The 22,132-nt window shown below is 37.3% G+C and overlaps 1 protein-coding gene and 1 long non-coding RNA gene across 6 annotated transcripts in view; one reads left to right on the top strand and one right to left on the bottom strand.

Moving 5' to 3' along the window:
- Positions 1–3,883, top strand: part of LOC148213656 (uncharacterized) — a 30,368-nt gene extending 26,485 nt beyond the window's left edge. The window contains exon 4 of the long non-coding RNA XR_015794184.1: positions 3,757–3,883. This is a non-coding gene — a long non-coding RNA (uncharacterized LOC148213656). The remainder of the gene's footprint in view (positions 1–3,756) is intronic.
- The window catches only part of N4BP2 (NEDD4 binding protein 2), a 41,221-nt gene that overhangs the window by 11,030 nt on the left and 8,059 nt on the right, over positions 1–22,132 (bottom strand). For 3 of the 5 annotated variants that reach the window (XR_015794183.1, XM_088131212.1, XM_088131211.1), the window contains exons 2-10: positions 16,953–17,296; positions 11,330–12,530; positions 10,559–10,686; positions 9,244–9,332; positions 7,509–7,585; positions 6,616–6,774; positions 2,461–4,640; positions 1,574–1,659; positions 639–684 (exon numbers count right to left, since the gene is read on the bottom strand). Coding sequence is in view for 4 of the 5 variants with exons in the window: in XM_088131212.1 (XP_087987338.1) it covers positions 639–684; positions 1,574–1,659; positions 2,461–4,640; positions 6,616–6,774; positions 7,509–7,585; positions 9,244–9,332; positions 10,559–10,686; positions 11,330–12,530; positions 16,953–17,181 (4,195 nt within the window). In the remaining variant the exon portion in view is untranslated. Of the gene's footprint in view, positions 1–638; positions 685–1,573; positions 1,660–2,460; positions 4,641–6,615; positions 6,775–7,508; positions 7,586–9,243; positions 9,333–10,558; positions 10,687–11,329; positions 12,531–12,642; positions 12,740–16,952; positions 17,297–22,132 lie in introns of those variants that run through there. The other 2 variants (XM_025172957.2, XM_088131213.1) reach the window with 2 other exon arrangements.

Below are 22,132 nucleotides of genomic sequence, written 5' to 3'. Positions count from 1 at the left end.
TTCTACAGCCATCTTTTCTTCTTGTCCAGAATTAAAAGCACAAACATATTCTGGCACTGAAAAAACAATCACAATACAGTGTTTCTCATGATGCATCTCAGTTGCAAAACTTCATGGATTGCTTACTCCACTCCTTTTTAGTCTGTGGTCCTTAGATGCTGCACTTTTAAAAAATTGCCAAACAGGCAGGGTGTAAACAACATGGACTGTATTATACACAAAAAGAACGAAGTCATGGAGGAAGATACCTTTCTGCCAAAAAAGCAATACCTTCTCAGTCTTGAAACACATTGCCGTTTGTCAGTTTAGCCTACCTACTGCCCACAGTGTTTGCTGTTACATTATCATCATTGTTGTTGATTTGATCTTTTTAAAAAATTAAAGAGTACCTTCACCACTTCTCTTATTTACATGGTTTTGCATGCAAAGATACGAATACTGGGCTACAGCCAACATTACGCAAGCAAACTTCTGCTCTCCCTGCACTTCTCAAAATCTCTTCCGGAAGATCTCCAGTCCCACAGAACTGATAAGACAGTACAGGCAGTGGGCAAAGGCGGAAGCAAAAACTTTGCATTGGTAAGTTTCTCTCTGATTTTACTAACAGAAGAGCCATTATAATTGAGGGCAATACTTACTTTCTTCAAGGAGTCTGTGCAATTCCTCTTCTCTCCTCTGACGCTTCTAAATAAAAAAATTGATAATAATATTAATACGTCATAGATTTAAACACACCTTCATGTTTCCTTCCCCAACCTGGTGCCTCCAGATTTGTTGGAATCCTCAATGGGGCAGCAATCCTACAACTTAAGGTAGAAGAATTACCAAGTGAAGCTGGGGGATCTACAGCTCTCCTTGCATGTTTCCTGCATGTAATCCTTCTCTGGAGAAATCCAGCAGTCCTATATTCACAGAGTCACAGGTACAGGATGGTTGGTCAGGGCAGACAGCCTTTTCAGACAGGTCAGCATTTACATGCAATAAAGTGGCTGCTCTGGGTGGTGGTAAAGGGGTCAGCAAACAAGAGCTTGCTCCCAAATCATTAACTGCCCCAAAGCAGCTACAGTAGGAATGCTTCTGATCTTTCAGTCAATATAGCAAATGCTGTGTTAATGACCAACATTAAGCTCTAATTAAAATAAGTTTTCTAATAATTATTTGAAGGAACTAGCCACTGAACTTCAATTTTCAAGGAATAAGAGCAGGGGGAAAAACCTGTTATCACTGATGAAATGCTGAATTTGTCTAAATCGGTGAAAAGGGGAATGTAACATCATACTTCCAGTGTACAAATACAAATGTTTCTCCTTTGGAGAAAGAAAAAAACAAAAAAACAGCTGCTTCATAGTTTTATTTGCATATATATTTCTGTAATATATAGAACATTTACATTGCACTTGGTCCAAACATATTTCTTTAAAATATGTTTGGACCAAGTGCAATGTAAATGTTCTATATATTACAGAAATGTTGTACCTGGAGTCAAAAAATATAAATATGCTGTAATTTAATGCACGCCATGTAATAACTAATGAACAACAATAAACCTGTCTTGAGAGACAGGCTGACTAACCATAATCGATGCTTTCCATTTCTCATGAATTTCTCTGGCCAAATTCAGATCAATATGAACCACATAGTCATCAGGAGTTAGTGATCCTTACGGAAGGGGGAAAAACAAAACAAAACCACAGAGGTAAAGTCTCATACAAATTTAAGGAGAATCCTGCTATTTTTAATTTGGTCTCTTCTACTATACTAGTGTTTAGTTGATGCTGTTTTTTACAAGATGTGATTTGTGCTTTCATTTTTTTTTAATTACACCATCTAAACAATGTGGGAGCACAGAAATGCTGTAAACTTTAATGCAGTCTTGATATTATTCAGGGAACCGATGGAAATAACAGCATCATGAACCAGAAGGTTAACATAAAATAGGAAATAAATTCAAGCGCAAATCCAACACTGAAAACATTTGTTTCCCACATTTCTGTCCTGCTTCAATCTCTTGGCAGCTTACATAGAAATGTTGATTACGATGATAAAAGATGGTCCAAAATAGTTGGATAGTATTAGGTTACCTACTTACTCTAGGTGCTGGGCCTTAGTAAGAACAGATTTTGCTGTTACAAGATAAAATAACATTAAAGCTTTTATTTCAAAGCAACCTCTCCATAAGTTAACAGCTACTATTCACAGAAAATGAACTTCAAACCCGTGTAGCAGGACAAGAATAAACTATGAACTATGAACAATGACCTAAAGTGGCTTAACTCAAAATAAAGGCCTGGAATACTTGCATATCATTTCCTAATCTAAATCAATTATTTAACCTCTTTAAAAAAATTGTTTTTACTGTTCAACTTCTTAAGTTCTTTCAAATATTAAGATCTGTTAGGTATGTACAATCATCAGTTCCCAGTTCATAATGAATTTGTTTTTTTTAAGTAAAATACTTACTGATGTTATTACCTGTATCAACTCCAACAGGTCCAAATATTTCACTTAACTGCATGGCTAATTCTGGCGGTAAGACCAGTTCGAGACAATCTATGCTTACAGATTTTGATTGGGATATGGAGTTCTGCAACTTGATTGTACCATAATCTTGATTAGACATTTTCTTTTCTCTTTGTGTTGGAACTGAAAAGACTGGCTTACAATCCATTTTTTTGTACTGCTCAAATTTCCCTTTGTGGCTTTTAGGGTCTTCCTTTAGTTTCAAATCAGATGTCTCTTCTGCAAATGAGCCTTCCTGAAGGTTTGCTGGAGGCTTGTTTTTTTCTACATCACAGGTAGATTCCAAACCAGCAGGGCCTGCAACTTCATCAGGTACAGTCACAGGAATAGCTAAATCCATTCCATTAACTGAAGATATGCTCTGCTGCTCATTCTCTGATAGTGTAACAGAATTTCTCTTTTTTGTTTGCATGTTCAAAGTATCTATCTCATTATCTGATTTGTCTACATATTCTCTTGCAGCAAGTAACTGATTAATTTTTTCTCCTGAAGAATTCACACAATTTCCTGCAGAAGAGTCAGAAATGTTTTCAGTGTCATCATCAACTGGGACTTTTGTTATTTCTGATTTGTGAATAATTCTAGAAAACAGAGTTTCCTGAGTGACTGCCACAGAGTCTGCAAGTCTGTCTTCATATGTAGCATTTCTCTTAGAAAGAAGAGACATGTCAGGTAGCTGAGCTCCTGCTTCCTGCAAGCATTCAACGTCATCGTCTTTGCACAACTTCTCAGCAGAATCTAACAGGATCCCTGTAGCCCAATCGATGTCTCGGTTACATCTTTCATACAAATCTTTTATTGCATCAAATGAAAGAGACCCAAAGAGTTTACACAAAATATTTAGGTTCTCAGATTCATCAATACTAACAAGTTCACTTTCTTCTACATATGTGCTTCTCTCATAGGTTACTTTATAGGGTATTTTTTCTGGACAATCTGAAATAGTTTCAATGCTTTTTGGTACAAATCCATCTAGTCTGCCATGTAGTACTTTTGTATCCTCCGAAAAAATAATTTCTCTTTCAAGCCTCCACAGAAGTGCAAAATCTCCTGGTTCTGTCTGTGAATATTTGGTAGCCTCGGACGCAACACATTCATTAGGTTTTTCTTCCATCAAATTGCACAGAGACAATGGTTCCCCTGGTTTGTTAAGGGCTGAATTATTGGTAAACGTTAAGGCTAATTTATGATGCTTATGCATTCTTTTATTCAGTACAGGCTTTTTCTCACTCACAGGTTCAGAAGCTGAGATTTCAGATCCTTGAAAACGTTCCTCCTTTGACTGCTCTTCAACATCTGCAGATGTTCCACGCAGCAGAGACACTGCATTCACACCATCATTGCTGACATCATGCTGACTATTTCTTAAACTGCCTGACTCACTAAAGCCTTGCTTGGTTATTCTTTTCATTTTGTGTTGTCTTTGCTCTAAGGTTTGGATAGGCCAGTCTCCTACCATCAGCCATCCTGATGTATTGACTTCTGTATTAATATCAGGCACTTCACACTTATCTTCAGAAAGTGGCAGCTCCTGATAAATATCAATTAGATCCAATTGTTTATCTTCACCTGGAATCTTTAATGAATCAAGAGTAGATGTTTGCATACTTAAATCCTCTTTGTCCCTTCTTAAACGTTTTTCTAATCTTTTAATTTTTTTCACCCTTTGCCCCATAGTTTGTTCTACTGGCCAGTCTCCCACAAAATTTAACATCTCAGGTTTTACTGAGTTCCCAGAATTTAAATCTCCATCTTTATTTTCTGTTTCTGTTAATTCTGTCTCTGTTATTTCATAACATACAGTTGTTTCAACCTGAGTTTTCACATCACTGTTATTGCACAACAGAATATTTTCACTGGCACTGGAATCTGAGACTGGTCTTAAGTCTGTTTCAAGAATGGAATACATTTTGTCTCCTCTTGGTAAACTATAAGTGTCCAAGCAATCTAAAGGGATACTACATTCAGAATTGCATTCTTGTAAATCATGCCCAACTCTTCTCTTTCCATTTTGAAGGTTCTGATTTTCCACCATAGCTTTTTCTAAAGCAGTTTTTTCATCTGTATTTAATTCTACACATTTCAAAGAGGAAGCAAAATGTTCTTCCTGTTCTTCTTTCCTACAAGACAAATATATATATATATATATATATATATTTTAATGCATATATCAGTGAAGTTTACTTCTGCTAAAACATTTTAGGACATAACCTAAAATGGCATAGGCATATAAAAGGAAGAAGACAAAGCATGTTAAAGGACTGGCTGAAGACTGAAAACTATTTCCCTTGGACAAAAGAGGATTTTTGTTGAAACAAAGACTGGATGCTTAAGGAATCCCATACTAAATAGCACACAGACAGCTGTTTCCCTTAAAATTTCATTAAGGTTCTAAACTAAAACCAGATGGAGCATACCGCATCTGTTTTGAGCTGATGGACAGAAAAAGCCAATATGTGAATATAAAGATATGTGTATTTCAGTCTGCTGCTTCTACTGAAATGAATAGGGAGGTCTAAACAGATGAAGAAATTATTATTAGCATTATGCACATTATTCTAATTTTTTTCTTATTAAAATCTGTTGCCAGATATGAAGTTTGTCTACAGCTTGACATATAAAAATATGCTTTTACGATAACTGTAGCAACTATCTACACAGAATATTATATGTTACTTACTTTGCTAGTGTGGAGAACCAGTTTGAGCTCAGTTGGAAAACGTTGGAAAAGCGGCATGGAAATATCAAAGCAAATCATATCATTTCTATTTTAGAGGTTTCGTCGAAACTGTTCCATGAATTACCTGCCTAGGAACTCTCACAAATATCATTGTAGAGCATGGTATTCTGGGGCAAGTTCTTAAACTGATTTATGGCCAAGTCATTTGGGCCTACAGATTGTCAATGGCAGGGTATTTCCACCTGAGTTCCATGGAGCCTTAGGGTTCTGTGAGAACCTGGCTTCCATGAAGGACCAAGAGTAATAATTTTTAAAAAAGGTTAACTTGAGCACAGCCGGGGCTTCTGTACCATTCTTTCTAAGGTACAGTGAAAAGGGTGTTCATTGTTCTCCCATGAAAAAAACAGATCACAGCATCCATTTTGCAGATCAGGGGTCCCAGGATTTGTTTTTTTTAACTAACAGGTTCCAGGCCTAAAATGGTTTGAAAACCCCGGTCTATGGGTCACAACCCAAAGTAGGTAGTACTATTCCACTGCAGAGCATAAGTGCCCAGTGCACCTTCCTGGTGTCACACATCCTTATTCTCTCCTCATTTACACTCATCTTACTGTCACCCAATTCTTTTGAAAATTACCTATCCCATTATAAAATATGATAAATGCTTCCTCTGAACCTGATGGAGCCTTTTTAAAATTAGTATGGAGGTATGATTCAGATGTAGGGAAGGAGGAATGGCACTGGGGAGGTGAAAAGCTACTTCTTCCCTCCCCAATAGGGCCCTGATCACATTGGCTATCCAATACAATAATCAGATTTTTAACTAGCCTGGAAATGAGAAACTGGTTCATTGGAGACAGAACCTCTTTAAGGCCTGCGGAGATAGCTTGTGAAAAAAATCCACCCAAGCTGTATTTGAGCTGGACTGTCTCAGTGCCAATCGAGAAGAAATGTTTGGCTCATGCCAACCACGGCTGACTGCGCTCCATGAACTAAGAGTATGATATGGAGGACACTCAACATTTCCCATAACTGTGTTTTACAATGACAGGTGCAGAGACAGGTGGCTGTGACAGAGGCAGGCAGGAGCCGTTGGCTGGGCAAAAGGGGCTGAAGCATCTTTAAAGTCCAAAATAGTGAGATAACATTGAGAAGCAGCTCAGATGCCTTCCTAATTCACCTAATTCATAAGAAGGGGGAAGAAGTACAGCACAATCGGACTTGCAAGATTCTGTTACTATAATCAATCTCAATAAAAACAGTTTTAGTCTTCCTGTGGAGTGATTTCCTGGTTTAGCCCATCTAGTGGGGCTGACACTAGGTTATGACAAAAGGACTTAGCTTCATTGACAATAACCTTCATATTTTAAATATCAAACTCAAAACATTGTAGAGAGGAGACACGTTCAATTTACCCCTGTCTTTTCTCCTGATGAAGAGCTTCACCACAGGTTGCACTCTTCTTCATTTCATCTGAGATTGAAGAATTCAAAATTGAATTAACAGTCAGGCAATGTTCATATCGTTCCAACATTCTTTTGATCTTTTCTTTAGATACACCATGAATATTTCGCCTAAATATCAAAAAGAACAAAATACTTGATAGGCTACCACCACAATACAGGCATACTGCATGCAATTTTAATATATTTGAGATATGTTTTTAAAAACTAACTACATTTGTTTCATGTCAATTTGCAGTTCAAGAGCATTACTTAATACTTCTCACACTCTGGTCACATCTAAACAAGGGTTTTTTCTTCAAAGTCTTAGGTATGACTTCTAGAGCCCTTCCAAAATTGCAACTGAATTGTAATTTTTTTTTTTACATGACACCGCAAAGTCTATTTACAGACTTTTTTAAATGTAGAAAAAAAAAAGACTGACCTCTAAAACATTACATTTTATATCAGTTAGGGAAACAATTAGTCCACAGGAAGATTAGTTGTTCTCAAATGTTTTTTTGTGAATGCCAACTTAAACAATAATACGTTCTCTTGAGGCTGTTTAAATGAATGCCTACACTCAAAAGAAGGTAATATTTCTGAGGTAAAAACAACTTCTCAGAAAATAAAGTTGCCATTCATAATTATTCCATGAAACCTTACAAATTCCAATAAACACTAAGCAAAAACAATGAATAGCATTGCAGCAATATAGATAATTAGAACAGGCATATATAGGCTCAGTAAAAACTACCCTTGCGTAGTTAAGCTCATTCCTAGCTGAGATAATTTTATTATTTATTTCTAATTTATGTTACACAGTAATGTTGTTATAGAATTATTATTATGCTTACTATTATTACCTTTCCAATTCTTTTGGTTTAAACTTCCACCATGTATCTGGTTCACGAAATATAACTTTGTATTTGTGTTGCTGTGACTGAAGAAAAATGTAAAAACAAAAAAAGAAGACATATCACCATCCTTACACTTACAAATGAGCAGCTAAAGAATTAAATATCAGATCAGCTGCTAATTAGAAAGGATTCTACTCATTATCACTGCTGGTCACAAGTTCTTCATGAACTCGTTCTTCCTGAAATTATCCAGGCTCCACTGTCATGACACCCCAGAAAGGTAGAGCATTGGACAACCTTGTTTGGGTGAGAGAACTAAGCAGGAATGGGTCAAGAAACCTCAAGAAATCCCAAGACTGTAGGCTAGGCTAGGAAGTTGGAAATCATCTTTGAAGAAGGCAATGGCAAATCCTGTTGGTACTGTTGCCCAGAAAATGCCATGGAATTATCCATGGTGTTACCAGGAATCAAACTCAACCTGACTTACCTTTTTAACCATTATCCTAAATGGTTCAAAACAATTATGCCTGAATAATGATGTGATGCCAGTTTGGTATAGTGGTTAAGGCACTAGGCTAGAAATCAGGAAATTGTGAGTTGTAATCCTGCCTTAGGCACAAATCCAGTTGGGTGACCTTGAGCCAGTCCCTCTCTCTTAGCCCTAGGAAAAAGAAGGCCATGGCCAACCACTTCTGCAAAGACTTGCCAAGAAAACTGATGGGAATAGTCCAGGCAGTTGCCAGGAGTCAACACTGACTTGAAGTCACAAATAAATACTAAAATAAAATAAAATAAAAGTATGCAATATTACATAAACCTTATGTAAAATTCAAGTCTCATTTCTACAGTGTCTTCAGAGCTTAAGCCCAGACAGCAAACCTAATCATATTTACGTATAAGTAATCCCCACTGGATTCAATAGAATTTATTTTAGAGTAAATGTGAATAAGATTGCACCACACTACACAGTCATACTTGATCTCAGCCAAAAGGCTGATAAGTGACACACTAACAACTTCTCCAACCTGGGCTCCATTCAGAGGATTACCCCTGTGGCTTGGAATGTGCAAGCTTTAAGCCAGTCCTTCTCTCCCATCAGGATCCTCTCATAGCTTATGCCTAAAGGTGGGGTTTCTAACCTGATAGGGCTAAAACAAAATAAAAGAATTGCCCTGGAATTAATTTGAATCATATGTATTTATGTAGGAAAGGTTTCCAGTTCAAAAACTGGATTCTCTACGAGACAAAGGAGAGTCAGTCAAAACCTAATTAGTCCACAAGAACATAGACCACAACATTACGTTGCAGCCAAGGGGATAGATGGCAGGTTGCTGAAAAAGAACGCTTAACTTCAAAGCACTCCTGACCTTCCTGAAAAAATTGTCCTGTTTTTGTTTTGCTTTGTTTAAACTCAGTACAGTATTAGCAGGTGCAACGATACTTGCGGCTGTCATGCTCCCTAATCCCAGACTGGAATACTATAGGAACAGTGTACCCACAGGGTATGGCAAAAAAATTCAAGATGGTGTCCATGACAATACAATCAAGGCTCTGCTTGTATTTTATGTGCTTGTGCAACACACATAGACAATGGGCAGAGCTTTGACTGCACTATCGTGGCCGTCTTTATTTTTTTGACCACGCCCTGTGAACAATGCTGCTATAGTACCACTCATCCATTCACCCACAAAAAACTTAAACAAGGTTCAGCTCAATAACACTAAAAATATGGAATACTGACCAAAGCAATATAAGGCTTCATTTCCCAAGCCTGCGTATTTGTGTTGTCTATGATTATAGGAGTGATCCTCTTCTGAAATGCTTCTTTGGCTGACGAATAAATTGAGAGGAAAAAAAAATTAACTGTAAACAAATCAACAATTTATATTACTGTTATTTAAAAGAAAGTTAAAGATGTATGAAGCTCTTCTCTGACAATCTGTTTTAAATTCTTCAGGTTCTCTGTTTCTGAAATAATTTGCAGGAATTTCAAATACAGGCAAAGTGAGTAAAAAAAAAAAACACATAATATAATTCACAATGTGTACAATAATCCACATGGCTGTAATGCACTACATATTGAACTAAAACTCCAGTACATTTTAAAAGAAACTCCCTCTCTCTAAAACAACATATCTTTTATTTATTTAGTAAATGTATAGGCTGCCCATCTCATATACTTGACTCTGGGCATGTAAAAGCAACAAAAATAACACAAAAATAGCAGCCGAGAAGTCTCACAACCACTCAAATAAGTCATGACATGGGCTCGATGGCAAAGCCAGTTCTTTAGTGCCTTGCAAAAGGCTAGTAGGCCAGGGCAAGTCTAATTTCTGGGCGGGGAGGGGTGATGTTCCAGAGCGCTGGCACCATGGCATAAAAGGCTCCCCTCCTGGGTCCTGACAGATGACACTCTCGCAAGCAGGACCCACAGCATGCCTCTCCTGCCAGATCTAACAGAATGGGCAGACACCACAGGGGAGAGATGGTCCCGTACGTAACCTGTCCCCAAGCTATGAAGGGCTTTAAAGATGACTAGCAGCACCTTGAATTGCACCCGGAAGTATCCTGGTAACCAATGCAGCTTGTGGAGCAGGGGTGTAACATGTGCTGAATGACCGGCATCCATAACTCTCGGTGCAGCTGCATTTTACACCAGCTGAAGCTTCTGAATACTCTTCAAGGGCAGCCCCATGTAAAGCGTGTTGCAGTAATCCATTTGGGCAGTGACTAAGATGTGAGTGACTATGAGCAGTCTTTCCTTACTTTAATATGTTTATTTATTTAATCAAATTTATATCCCCCCCATCTCACTATTTGTTAGTTTAATTCCATATATGATTCACCAAGGATGAGTTTTTCAGTTGGCTAGGGGCATGGGGACATGAAATGCATGTGTATTTTATCTGAAATACTCTAATTTTGCAGATGTTCAATGTGTGCCTACTGCAGATACAATTAGCACCAATCCTGGCACAAATATTCCAGGGAAGCCTTTAGGATTAGTAGAATTTGTACTTCTAAGCAGCTGCTCTTCTGCTGTATCTAATTCTTACCACGTTTCCAATTCCACTCATGTGCTTCTGCTAAACAATCAGCATCAAACTGGTACTGCCCGTTCTTTTGATAAAAATAGTCATCTGTGCTAAGAGTGATCCCACAAGGGTTATCCTCAAGCAAAGCCCTGTGGAAAATGATAAACAAAGCTCTAATCTTCTTTTCAACACACTCTTCTGATCTTCTACAAAATCACAGATAAAGTAAAACTGGATCTCTTTCATCCTTGTGACTCTCACTATTTAGATCTTTCAGAAAATAACTAAAATAATGTGTTGTTTTTTTGATGTAGTAAGAGAAGCAACACATTCATAAGCTGTCATATCCATACCATAATGGTTGCAATTTATAATGTCATACAAACAAACGAGAAGCCCTCAGTCCTTGCAAAAGATGGTTAGTAAGTCAAGCAACGATTTTAAAATTACATGCTTTGTGTAACAGCAAACTCTTCTATTTGAGAGTTGATCATGAATTGAAGGGAAGCAATGGCTTCTGTGTACAGTAAATGAGAAGATAAAACTATGATTTGGTCTGCAATATATGGTTAGAAGAGAATCTGGCTTGCGTATGGATTTGTTGTTACTTAGTTGTTAAGTCGTGTCCGACTCTTCATGACCTCATGAACCATATCGCGCCAGGCCTTCCTGTCCTTCACTGCCTCCCTGAGTTTGAGTATGGATACAGACATAATTTAATGATGCATCTGTGTGTGAGCAAGAAAGAGAGAATAACATCCTATTTCTGAACCTTCCGTATGTCTAACCTACCTTGCCAAATATGATTTGCCTGATCCCGGAAGCCCTCGAAGAAGAACAAGCACGTGACCTGTAAAAGTCTTTCTGTTCATTATGTGACCACCAGGCAACTGATGTACTTGAGAAAAATTATTTCTTTGTCGCCCATCTTTATATCCCCATCTCTTTGGTAGAGAAGAGATGTTCTCCCAGGTCTTTGAAACTGCTGGAGAGGAAAATGTCTTTCCAAGACTCCTACAGTCTGAAGCAGGTCTCCACTTCCCAGGGCTGATTGCAATAGGAGTCACAAAACTGTGATTTGTACATTGTGAATCGAAAGCTGGATAAAAAGTAAGCTCCTGAGAATGTTTCTGAAACTGAGAAAATTGTGAATTCCACATCTGCTGAGAAGAATCAACATTTGTAAAAGGTGCTAATTTAAAACTAGATTCGGCACATAGGTCAGGAACTGAAGATTTTTTAAGATTATTACGTACAGCCACTACATTTTCTTGTTCTTCAGTGTCCTGTGAAGAAGAATGAGAATTATGAAACACATTTGTCTCTATTTTCGCAAAACCCTGACAGTGTTGAGCAGTCATGGTCCTTACTGTTGTAAGGTCAAGTAAAACATTTTGTATTTGACTTGGATCAATATAAGACACTGCCTCGTTGGCTAATGTAATGATCTCTGAAACTGCACCACTGTCAAGTACAACTTCTGGCAAATTAGAATTCTCAGGGATTTGTGCAAAAATATCCTTCTGAATCTCCGATGTGGAAGCCAACTCAGATGCTTCATAGTAACTTGGTTTCAATGGAGTGAAGCAGTTTTCTATTTCTTTTCCATCTGTTTCCATTTGTTGTGAAGAAAGCAAACTGGATTTTACACATAATTCAGTACAATCGGAATTACTGTGGTCCCAAGCCAGAGTCAGGCTATCTAAGAGATTATCCTTTTCTGATTCCTTTGCTTCACTCTGTAGACTGTATTTCTCAAAAGAATTATCTATGAAGAAAGCCAGTTCTTCAGATGACAACGGCTGCTGTGATTCTTCACCAGACTTTGCAACTGCAGTAGTATTGTTACCCTCAAGTTCATAAGTACTAGAGGTTGAGTCATTTTCACCAACTAGCAATGCAGACAGGGAATCAAAACCTGAGACTTTTGATGAAGATGTTGTATCCTTAGCAGCTGTGGACAATTCTAGTAGATAATCCATAGTGTCATCCACTAGTAAAAACAAAGAAAGAAAACAATTACTTTACTTATTCCTTATTCTACACACCAACTTCAACAGCACTGCAGTAATAAACAAGGCAGTTAATTTTCATTCAAAGATTACCTGATTCTCTATACGTCTTGCAGCTTCTGGTTTAGTGACTTTTGCCCTCTCTTCAAAAAAAGATTGATTAAAGGATACTCTTCATAGTTTCGGCTACCTAAGGGCCAAAGAGCAGTGCCTTGAACTAACTGAGTGAACTACAAGGAAGCAATTTTTAAAAAATAATACTTGTTCTAAATATTGTGCCTCAATTAAACATGAATTTGAATTAGGTGTTTTGTGTGCAAAACCATTTGTTAGATGCAACTTCAAAAGAAAATTGCAAGTATTACATTAAGTTAATGGCATTGAATATTCATGCAAATTTAATGAATAAAGAAAAATTGAGACAGCTAAAAAGTCTTTTTAACAAACAAAGCGATGTGAGTTATGGATTTATTAAAGAATGTGGATTCTAAGATGTCACTGAGAAGAGAGGACTCACATTTTAAAAAAATACATCTGGTTCCTTTGATAGCCATTGAAGATAGAACTTGGTAAAAGTGAGATCAGACAAATTCATGAAGATAAAGTTAACAAAAGCTACTAGTCATGACAGATATATCACTGCCAGTATCAAAGACACTGGTACCTCTAAATATCATTTTCTCACATTCCTAGAGGCTCTGCAGCACTCCACGTCCTGCCTGTAGACTTCTTGTATGTATTAGGCTTGTAAAAAACTCTGAAGCGGTGCCTACTAATCTTGACAAAAAGGTCTTTTCATACTGATCCACAAAGCAAAGTGGTGCTCCATGTCTAATCAACTCATTGCAGCAGCCGCTGATAGTCTTCTATGAACACAGAAGATGTTTCTGTCCAAGCAACGTGCCTGCTCCAATGCTTCAATTGTACAGTGCCTCATTTTGGGGAGCTGCGATGCTGTTTTACCCCCGCAATCAGAACTAAGCTGTTTACCAGAAATTTGACTTTAAACAGAATTGAGAGGATGCAATCTGTAAGCATACAGGTAGGAACTTTTCCCCAAATCCTTATGGATAGGGGGAAGAATTGTCCTTGAATACTCTTGAAAGGAAAGAGGTGGGAGACAGAAATGCCTCCAGACAATTGCTACTGCTAAGAAAACAGACACAGCTTAGGAGAGGCTGCTTGCCTGTGAATTTCAAGATTTCCAATAAAATATAAAGTGCCTTGCTTTTCTCCTTCCTTTGTTGTCCTGCTACCTCCTCCCCATCCAGTCTTGTTCTCCATTTCCTTCCCAATGCAACTATCCCTTTCCCGTGTCCATCCTAGTTCTTTTTCTTCTTTTGTTGTTATTTCTACTGAAAGGAGAATGGAACGCGTGTGTGTCTGCTGGTTTGTTTCTAGGGGTGGGAATGGCTCGTTCACATGAGAGAGAACGGTTGGTGTAAACAAATGCAGGAATCAGTTTTATAACTGGTTACAATATATTACAGGGAATTAATTTTAATCAATTGTTACCAATTGGTTGAATTCATAACTATGGAGCAAAATTAATTCCCTGTAACATATAGTAACTAAGTACAAAACGGATTCCTCCATTTGCTCTGCTCCTTTTTAGCAAGTGGCAGGTGTGTATAGGTACAGCTATGTTCAAGTGTGTCATAGATTCACATTTACTAGGGAGGGGGAAGTCTCTGGAATTAATTCCTGCTGGAGTCCAGCCACCTTATGTTAAGAATGTAGTAAAGATAGGCACTGCTTAGAATTTTTCACAGTATTTCTAATTTTTCCTGGCTAGCCTTCTTTTACGGATTGGGGGTCATTTTTAATTCAGTCTTCTCTCTTTCGGGAAAATTGGACATATATAACCAGTTGATTTTGATACACAACCCTTTTAAAAATGGCATATGAAAATTAGTCTTGCCTAATAGAGCAGGAATTCTCTATTCTTTCTTTCCCATTTCAGAAATACATAATTTCATAAAAATCATTAGTAAATTACTTAATAAGACCAGTCAAAACAACAACAACAAAAACAAAGTTATAACTTTTTCAAATGACCGTTACTGGGAAAATTATAGTTTTCAGCACCTGCATTTTTTTCCTTAACATCTAAATATTGTTGTGGAGACCATAGGCTCTTAGGATGTTGCTGTTTGTTTCTTTCAAGGTTAACAGAGAAGAAACAAATTTGTTCCACCTTAAATAGTTGTATAAAAATAATTCCTATATTGGAATTCTTTTGCATATAAGGCAAAAATCAGATTCTCAATTCTATTTAAAACAATGACTACTACCACCATTCTGATTAATGTTAATGGACACCTTTAAATAGGATTAAGAGAGAATTTCACCACAATTCTTAAACCAAATAAATGTGTTTTATTTACTATTTCCCCCTCATCAACTCTTGTTCAAATACTTTGGCTACTGTAGTAGTGAGAGAGATACATATATACATCATAACCTCTTCTATTATGATTTACCTTTAAAGGTAAAATAACCTTTTGAAAAGTTAAACATGCTAAATATAATCACAACTATTCTAGGGCAGCTCAGTGATACACTGGATTTACTGAGAAGATGCTTTTTCTACAGCGGAGACAAGGCATTTTGAAGTGAATATCTCCTTCCCGCTCCAGAGAGAGGTCTAGAAAGGATTCTAACGCTGATTCATGTGGAAGGAGTTTTCTTCCCTGGTTTTAGAATGACAACTCAGAAAGAGAAGATAGAAATACGAGATGTGTATATTACAGCCCACCTAAATTGCAAATATGGATAGGCTCCATGATAAGTATCTCCTTTTTTCTGTCAATGCTGAGTCTGCTGTAGAAAAACCTTCATAGTAAAGCTATTGTACTGTTTTCCTCAGCAGAATCAGGATATTCTGAAATGGGACACACTGGAGCTGTCACTGGGGGACGAATCCATTGGGGGGGGGGTCATTCTTGTTGCAAACTATCTTCAATAGTACTCCCCGGCCAAACTTTTATGCTTCAGTCAAGGTGTAAGATGTAATCTTATATTATTTTATTAAGGAAGACACAGAAAATCATGTGACATCCTAAAGATGTCTCCCAGGCAGGCAGCAATACTGGATGTAGGGTGACTAAGATGGCTGGACTTCTAGTGGAGGGAGCCACAATCCCCTGTGTGGCAGACTTAGTCTATGTCCCATAAACTAGTTGCTGCAGTCCTTGATCCACCTATAAGTCATGTTCTGAGAGGCTTTGTGACCCCAATGAAGCTGTCAAAAGGAAATCAGAAAGCTGTCCAAGATTCTGAGATCTGAGATGATCTATGAGAGTCACCATCTCTTTCATGAATACTCTGAGAGCCAACAACGGGTAAAATTGGAAGGTCTAGAGATTGTAACAGACGTTTTGGTATTCAGATCTAAGGAACTTTCTGTTGAACGGGTGGACTGGAATGTCTGGACAGGTCTCCTGAAAGGCCAGTCACACACCACCTCAACAAACCCAGTCTCCACTTCCCCAACATGGATGGAAGCACACTGAACTGGCTAAATCACCATCACAAGGACCCACGTCTCCAACACTGGAAGGCCATCAGCAAATTCCTTCCACTTCCCTGGAGAGCACTGACTTGTTCGCACTTTGTTCCAAACCTCCAGTCCTAACTGGAACGCAATCCAGCACTGCACCTGTCACAATCCTTATGAAATTCATCCAAACTCTCCCCAAATCAGGGAGAAAATCCTACAAATATCAGCTATTCATGATTCAAGTAACAACATTAAACTTCTCCCTGATTGCCAACTTGAAAAAGGAAAGTTGTTGTCCAACGAAGTGCCCTATTGCCTACCCTGGGGGCTTCTGAGAAACAAAAAGTCATCGGGGCTTCATCAGGGTGCATTATCTGGTAGAGCCAATTTAGTAACTCAGATGCTGCCGTTCCATCAACAAATTGGGGAGGGGGGAATCAGGTGCCCAAATCAGGAACCACGGCACTAAACATGCTATCCTGGGGGACCACTGGGGAGGTGAGACAGCACACTGCAGCATGGTTGGAGGCTGAGTCCCTTGGCCAGTCTCCCTCCCCCATCAGAAATTTCCTGAGGTATCCTTGGATAATGCACTGGCTCTGCTGAAAGCTCAAAAACAGAAGGCGAAAGGCAAATAACAGAAAAATAAAAGAAAAACCAAAGAGATCTATATAAATAAAAGAAAAACCAAAGAGATCTAACCAACCTATGGCTGAAGCGGTCCCAGCCACTAGATGGAATATTCCCTGGAGCTGGAATTGTTCCCTCCAACAGGAATCAATGTCAGCATCCTTTTTAGCCCTGCCTACAGAGTGGGAGGGAGGGAAATAACCACTTTAGATCGCCTTGCCTTTGGTGTAGGGAAATGACAAAATTGACAGTATATATTGATTTGGTTTACCTCTGAAATCACATTCAGACAGCATCATGTAAATGACAGTAGGATCCAAGTCAGAGAACATTTCTGAAAGCCTGCTGATGAGTTTTTCTTTATTGATCCCATGGGATAATTGTGACATAGCTGGATCAGCTGGCGAGGAGGCTGAGTCAGCAACAGTAGCAGCAACTGTCTCTGAATTTATATTCTTTCTTGATGGGCTCACTCCAAGATTTTTCTTTTTCTTTGGCATTTTCTTTTTCAAAATAACAGTTCCTTTGATTTATTCAATCCACATCACGATGCTTATGTCAAGAACAAGACAAAATGGTTTTTTCAGACCACATTTCTAGGTCGAAAACAGCAACCTAGAACAGAGAGATGGAACAAGGATTTTAGAACCTGCAGCTGAATCATGAAGATGAATCAAGCATTTTCCCCATGCTTTCTAGCATGCACAAAAGAGGGAATTCTTTACATTTTAAACTGAAAAAGTTTAATTATAAATGTAAAGGAAATATAAACATTAAAGCAAAAAAGATAATTGTTGAATATTCGAGAAGCAACTATAAGGTGCTCAAACTTCTTGAAAATTCATATAACAATATGTAACATATTTACACACAAAATTCTAATAATAGAATTATTAGTTTTTAATTTTTTAAAGATTTTTTTTATCCTGCCTTTAATATTTTTATAAATAATTCAAGGTGGTGAACATACCTAATATTCCTTCCTCCTCCTCCTCCTCCTATTTTCCTGACAACAACCCTGTGAGGTGGGCTGGGCTGAGAGTGTGTGACTGGCCCAAAGTCACCCATCCGGCTTTCATGCCTAAGGCAGGACCAGAACTCCTAGTCTCCGGCTTTCTAGCCTGGTGCCTTAACCACTAGACCAAACTGGTTCTCTAATTATTCTGTAAATTAGTCTCTCTAATTATTCTGTAAGATACTCTGGAAACTTTTAAGGCTGAAAAGCAGGGTAAAATGCTGCATATAAGCAACCAAACAGACAAACATGATTTGACTATGACCAGTATTCTTCAATGGTATAATTAAGTCTTGATATTATCAGTACTGAATCTTGATATTATGTACCCCATAAACAAAAATGCCTAGCCCTAAATAACTAAATATAGCAAATATAGAAAAATATAGCAAAAGAACCCTAATAGGGATGTGTTATCACCTGCAGAGCAAAAATTGTTTTAAAAATCTATTACCCGTTATAAAACAAATATTGTAGACAGCTTAATTGCCAAAATGGTCTCTTAACAAGGGCAGATTTATGAACAGCTGAAATATTTCACTTTACTACATTCTAGGAGGAGAGAGGGAAGGAAAACTTGATTTACCTCAGTGCACATGCACCTCCAAAAAAACCAGTCAAAAAAGGAAGAAATGTCACAGTCACAGCCATTATCCAGCTGAAATTGTAAAAGGAGTCAAGCCAACATGGCTGATAGGATGGGCTTACAGTTCATTAGTTCATAGATATCACATGTAATAAAGCACAAGTCCTTAAAGCCCACTTGATGAAAAGACAAAAACATTAATTACTCCTTGTGAAAAATTAGAAAGACCCCACTACAAAAGCAATACAACAACATAGCAGAACAAAATATCAGCTCTTCTATTGTGCTCTGACAGACTTATTCCACAGGTACTGACTGCTACACATTGTTTCTTCTACATCAAAATGGAAAAAAAGATTGTAACATCTTTTTAATTAAAATATGAAGAGATATCAAACAGCATCAGTTAACTGTGTAAGACTCATTTAGTACTTGGCAAACATTTCACTGTTATTTCACTGAATATTTTAAATGGGAAAATCTGCAAGAGGTTTTGCATAAGAATTTCAGATTCTCCATGAAATGTCATGGGGATGGGACGGGATGGGAAAGGCTTGACTTAAAATCATCATCAGCTCTAGAGCTAGATCTGGAAGATGATGCAATGGGCATAATTTCAGGCTTTTTGTTAAAGGTTCCCATTTAAAACTGTCAAAACTCAGTAAGCATTAACAAAATAACTTCCTGCCTGTTTATTCCCCCCCCCATTTTCATTAAAATCTCATCAGCATTTGTTCATAATCAGTTCCTTGTTAATTTCCTTCCTCAACAAAAAAGGTATATTCAAACCTGCAATACCGTATTTTACCTATTTTATGCTCCACATTCACCAGCTTTGGTTCTGCACGTTCCCATCACCAGGATGAATGCTATGGATATTTCAGTGATTATCTCATGTATTCACAGTTGATATATATAGATCAGAATTGCTTCTCCACAATAAATGATTTTGTGTATCTGTGATTCTCAGCCCATAGTTCTGATTCATTTGCCAATTTGTGTCTGTGTAGAAGTACACATCCAGCCTCCAAGCCCTTATTTCCCAGCAACCATTTATTTTACTCTGAATAAAACAGGGTAGAAGAGCTGAGATCACCAAGATATGACAACCTCATTTCTACTTTTTTTCTTATATATGAGGTGATTTTTCAATCATTACACAGCGCTCAGAAAGTCCCCCCCTCATTCCCATGTGCTCAAGTTATCATTATCTATGGTAACACATAGAGCCTGGAATGTAACATGCACAAATAATACAGTCCACTTTTACAATCAATTCCATTTAGAATGTTATAATTTTATACATGTAAACACACGCACAGTGCAGAATATGTCATGGGCCATCACAATTTCATTATTTATTTATTTAAGGAATTTGTTTGGCCATCAATTCAAACAACTGTGACTTGGGTGATATACAAACAAAAGTTGCCATATTGTTTAAAATAAAACTCTTTTATTTACCAAACCACTCCTTGCTGACTGTGCCTCTAATTTAAGTGCACTTAATTTAAGTTACTGAAGCTGGAAATATATGAAGGCCTCTAAGAAACACTTTACAGAACTATGAAATAAAGATTAGTATAAAATAATTTAACATTATTTATAAAATAACTTAACAGGTAAGTGGAGTAATAAAAAGCAACTTGGTCTGTTTTAAATCTCACCAGTTCACCCAGACACAACTATAAATCAGGGACTTAAGCACCCCTTTCTTGCCTCCCCCAAAGTAACCTCTACCATAGTAACTTCAGGAAATTCAGGAACAATTCAAACTTCACAGTAATCTCCAAATCCTGTGCTTTAGAATTCAGAAGTCTTTTTAAGAATTCACAAAATACAGCTAGCATACCCACATTAAAGTGCATCTAAGCATGTACAAGGTAAGAGAAGAGTTCTTGATAAAAACAACATTTGACTCCTTAAGTATTAAAGCACAAATTTTGCTGGGGAAAAAACCCTCAGGAATTAAAAAAAACATAGAACATATTTTTCTAACTTCTAGATATGCAATTAATTTTAACAAAAATAAGATTTAAAAGCCTCCCCCCTCCTTTCTACCCTTCATCTGCTTGACTGCTAAACAGACACCAACACAGACCTTTAACCTCTCTTAGTACCACCACAGAAATATACCTAATTAGTTTGGGGGTTCCCCCTCTATTTGTTCATTTTTATGATGGGATTAGTTTACAGTAAGAAAAATCAATGTAGTTAAAGTCAGAGCATTCCTGGAAATATAAAAATAACAATAAATCCGTTACGGTCTGATAGGAGGCACATGCCAATTTTTTATAACATTAAAAAAAGGGGTTTCAAGTGCTATTACAAAGGTCTTTTTTATAAAGTCCAACATGTTTCAGGAAAATTGTTTCTCTAGTTTCTTTTCTTCTTTAAGTATAAATCAAAGAGTCTTTCTCCAGAAAGGCAACCAGGTGTAATTCCTTGAACTTGGTGCAACCATTCAAAGACTTTCAAGCCAAGTTGGTATCACAGCTCCAAACATACATGCTATTTACCTGATAAGAAGACAAGATTTTTCTCCAACTAATTTACCCACTGCTTGGAAGGGACAACTTGCCTTCAAAGTCCTAAATAAGGCTTTCGCTGTCTTCCTTTCCCTGTTATCTTTTCTGCTCATTTCCCTTCTGTCCTGTCTTGCTCTTTCACAGATGGTGGCTTTCTTCAGCATTTCTGCTCCTGCCACCATTATCTGAACTAATTTCAAAGGCAGCCCCACGTAATGCAGGTTGTATTGTTGCAATCCTGAGGTAGTCAGCATATGGATCAATGGGGCCAGGCCAGTCTCTCCAGGAATTCACATTTTCAGTGAACCAGCATGCCTCACCAGTTGTACTGTTACTGATAATGTTGACTCTAGAAGCAACTATTATTTTAATAACACACTTCACTAACTCTTCTGTGAAAAATTCCCACTCATTGCTCCTTTAATAAAAGAATAATAATGGGAATAACTGAGAAAACTCAAATAATTAAACACAGAAGTGATTAAGGTAAACACAAAAACTAGCAATTTTATAGGTCTGTAGTAATTATGTTCATTACAAATAATGTTTCCACATCACTAACAGTTCCCTGAAATTAAATTGATCAAAAGCAAAAGACCAATGATGAACATGCTTGGACATCTAAGTAGGCTGCAATTCCCAGATAAACATTCATGAATAATTAATGATTTGTATATTGTTCTCACTGTATGTATTTGCTAAAGAAAACTCTGGCATATCTGCAGGAAAATTTGCTGGGTGTAAAAGTTTTCTTAAAAAGAAAACACATTGTTTGCTTCTAAATACGTTGTACATATCCCCTTAAACAAGTCTTACACTTAAACTGGTCTAATATATTGAACAGATAGGGACAGAGTGTGAGTTAATGAGAAACACCCATATTGCTTGTTATATCAATGTAACCTTTAATTAACTCCTATACACTGTTAATTTGCTCAATAGTCTCTGAGGCATTTGGGGACCAAGAAGAACAGAATTACTAAGAACAAATTAGTCATAGTCTAATTTAAAAACAGTAAGAAAGGCTCTTGCATTTTTACACAATGCTCAGTTCTTTCTCATCATTTTCCAAGTTGACGGTAAGATACAGGACAAAGTTTCTGATATTGAAAGTTCAAGCATGCAATGTATGTCATAACTATTTTGGACCATGTCCCAGTGAAGTTGTTTTATTTGATATTAATTTAAACACATATTTTGAGTGGTTTCTCCATCTCTCCTGGATTATAGAAAATGTATTATTAAGCAGATGGGACCATTATGTCTTTTTAACAGGGACTCAGTCACATCACAGTCTATGATCTGTGTTAACTCAAGGTATT

The sequence above is a fragment of the Python bivittatus genome, unplaced genomic scaffold (assembly GCF_059951505.1).
Source record: "Python bivittatus isolate LINGU-HERP-01145 unplaced genomic scaffold, Pbiv_v1 ctg000970_np1212, whole genome shotgun sequence".
NCBI classification, from domain to species: Eukaryota; Metazoa; Chordata; class Lepidosauria; order Squamata; family Pythonidae; genus Python; species Python bivittatus.
The sequence above is the reverse complement of the archived record's forward strand: the minus strand, read 5'-3'. Positions and strand labels throughout refer to the sequence as shown.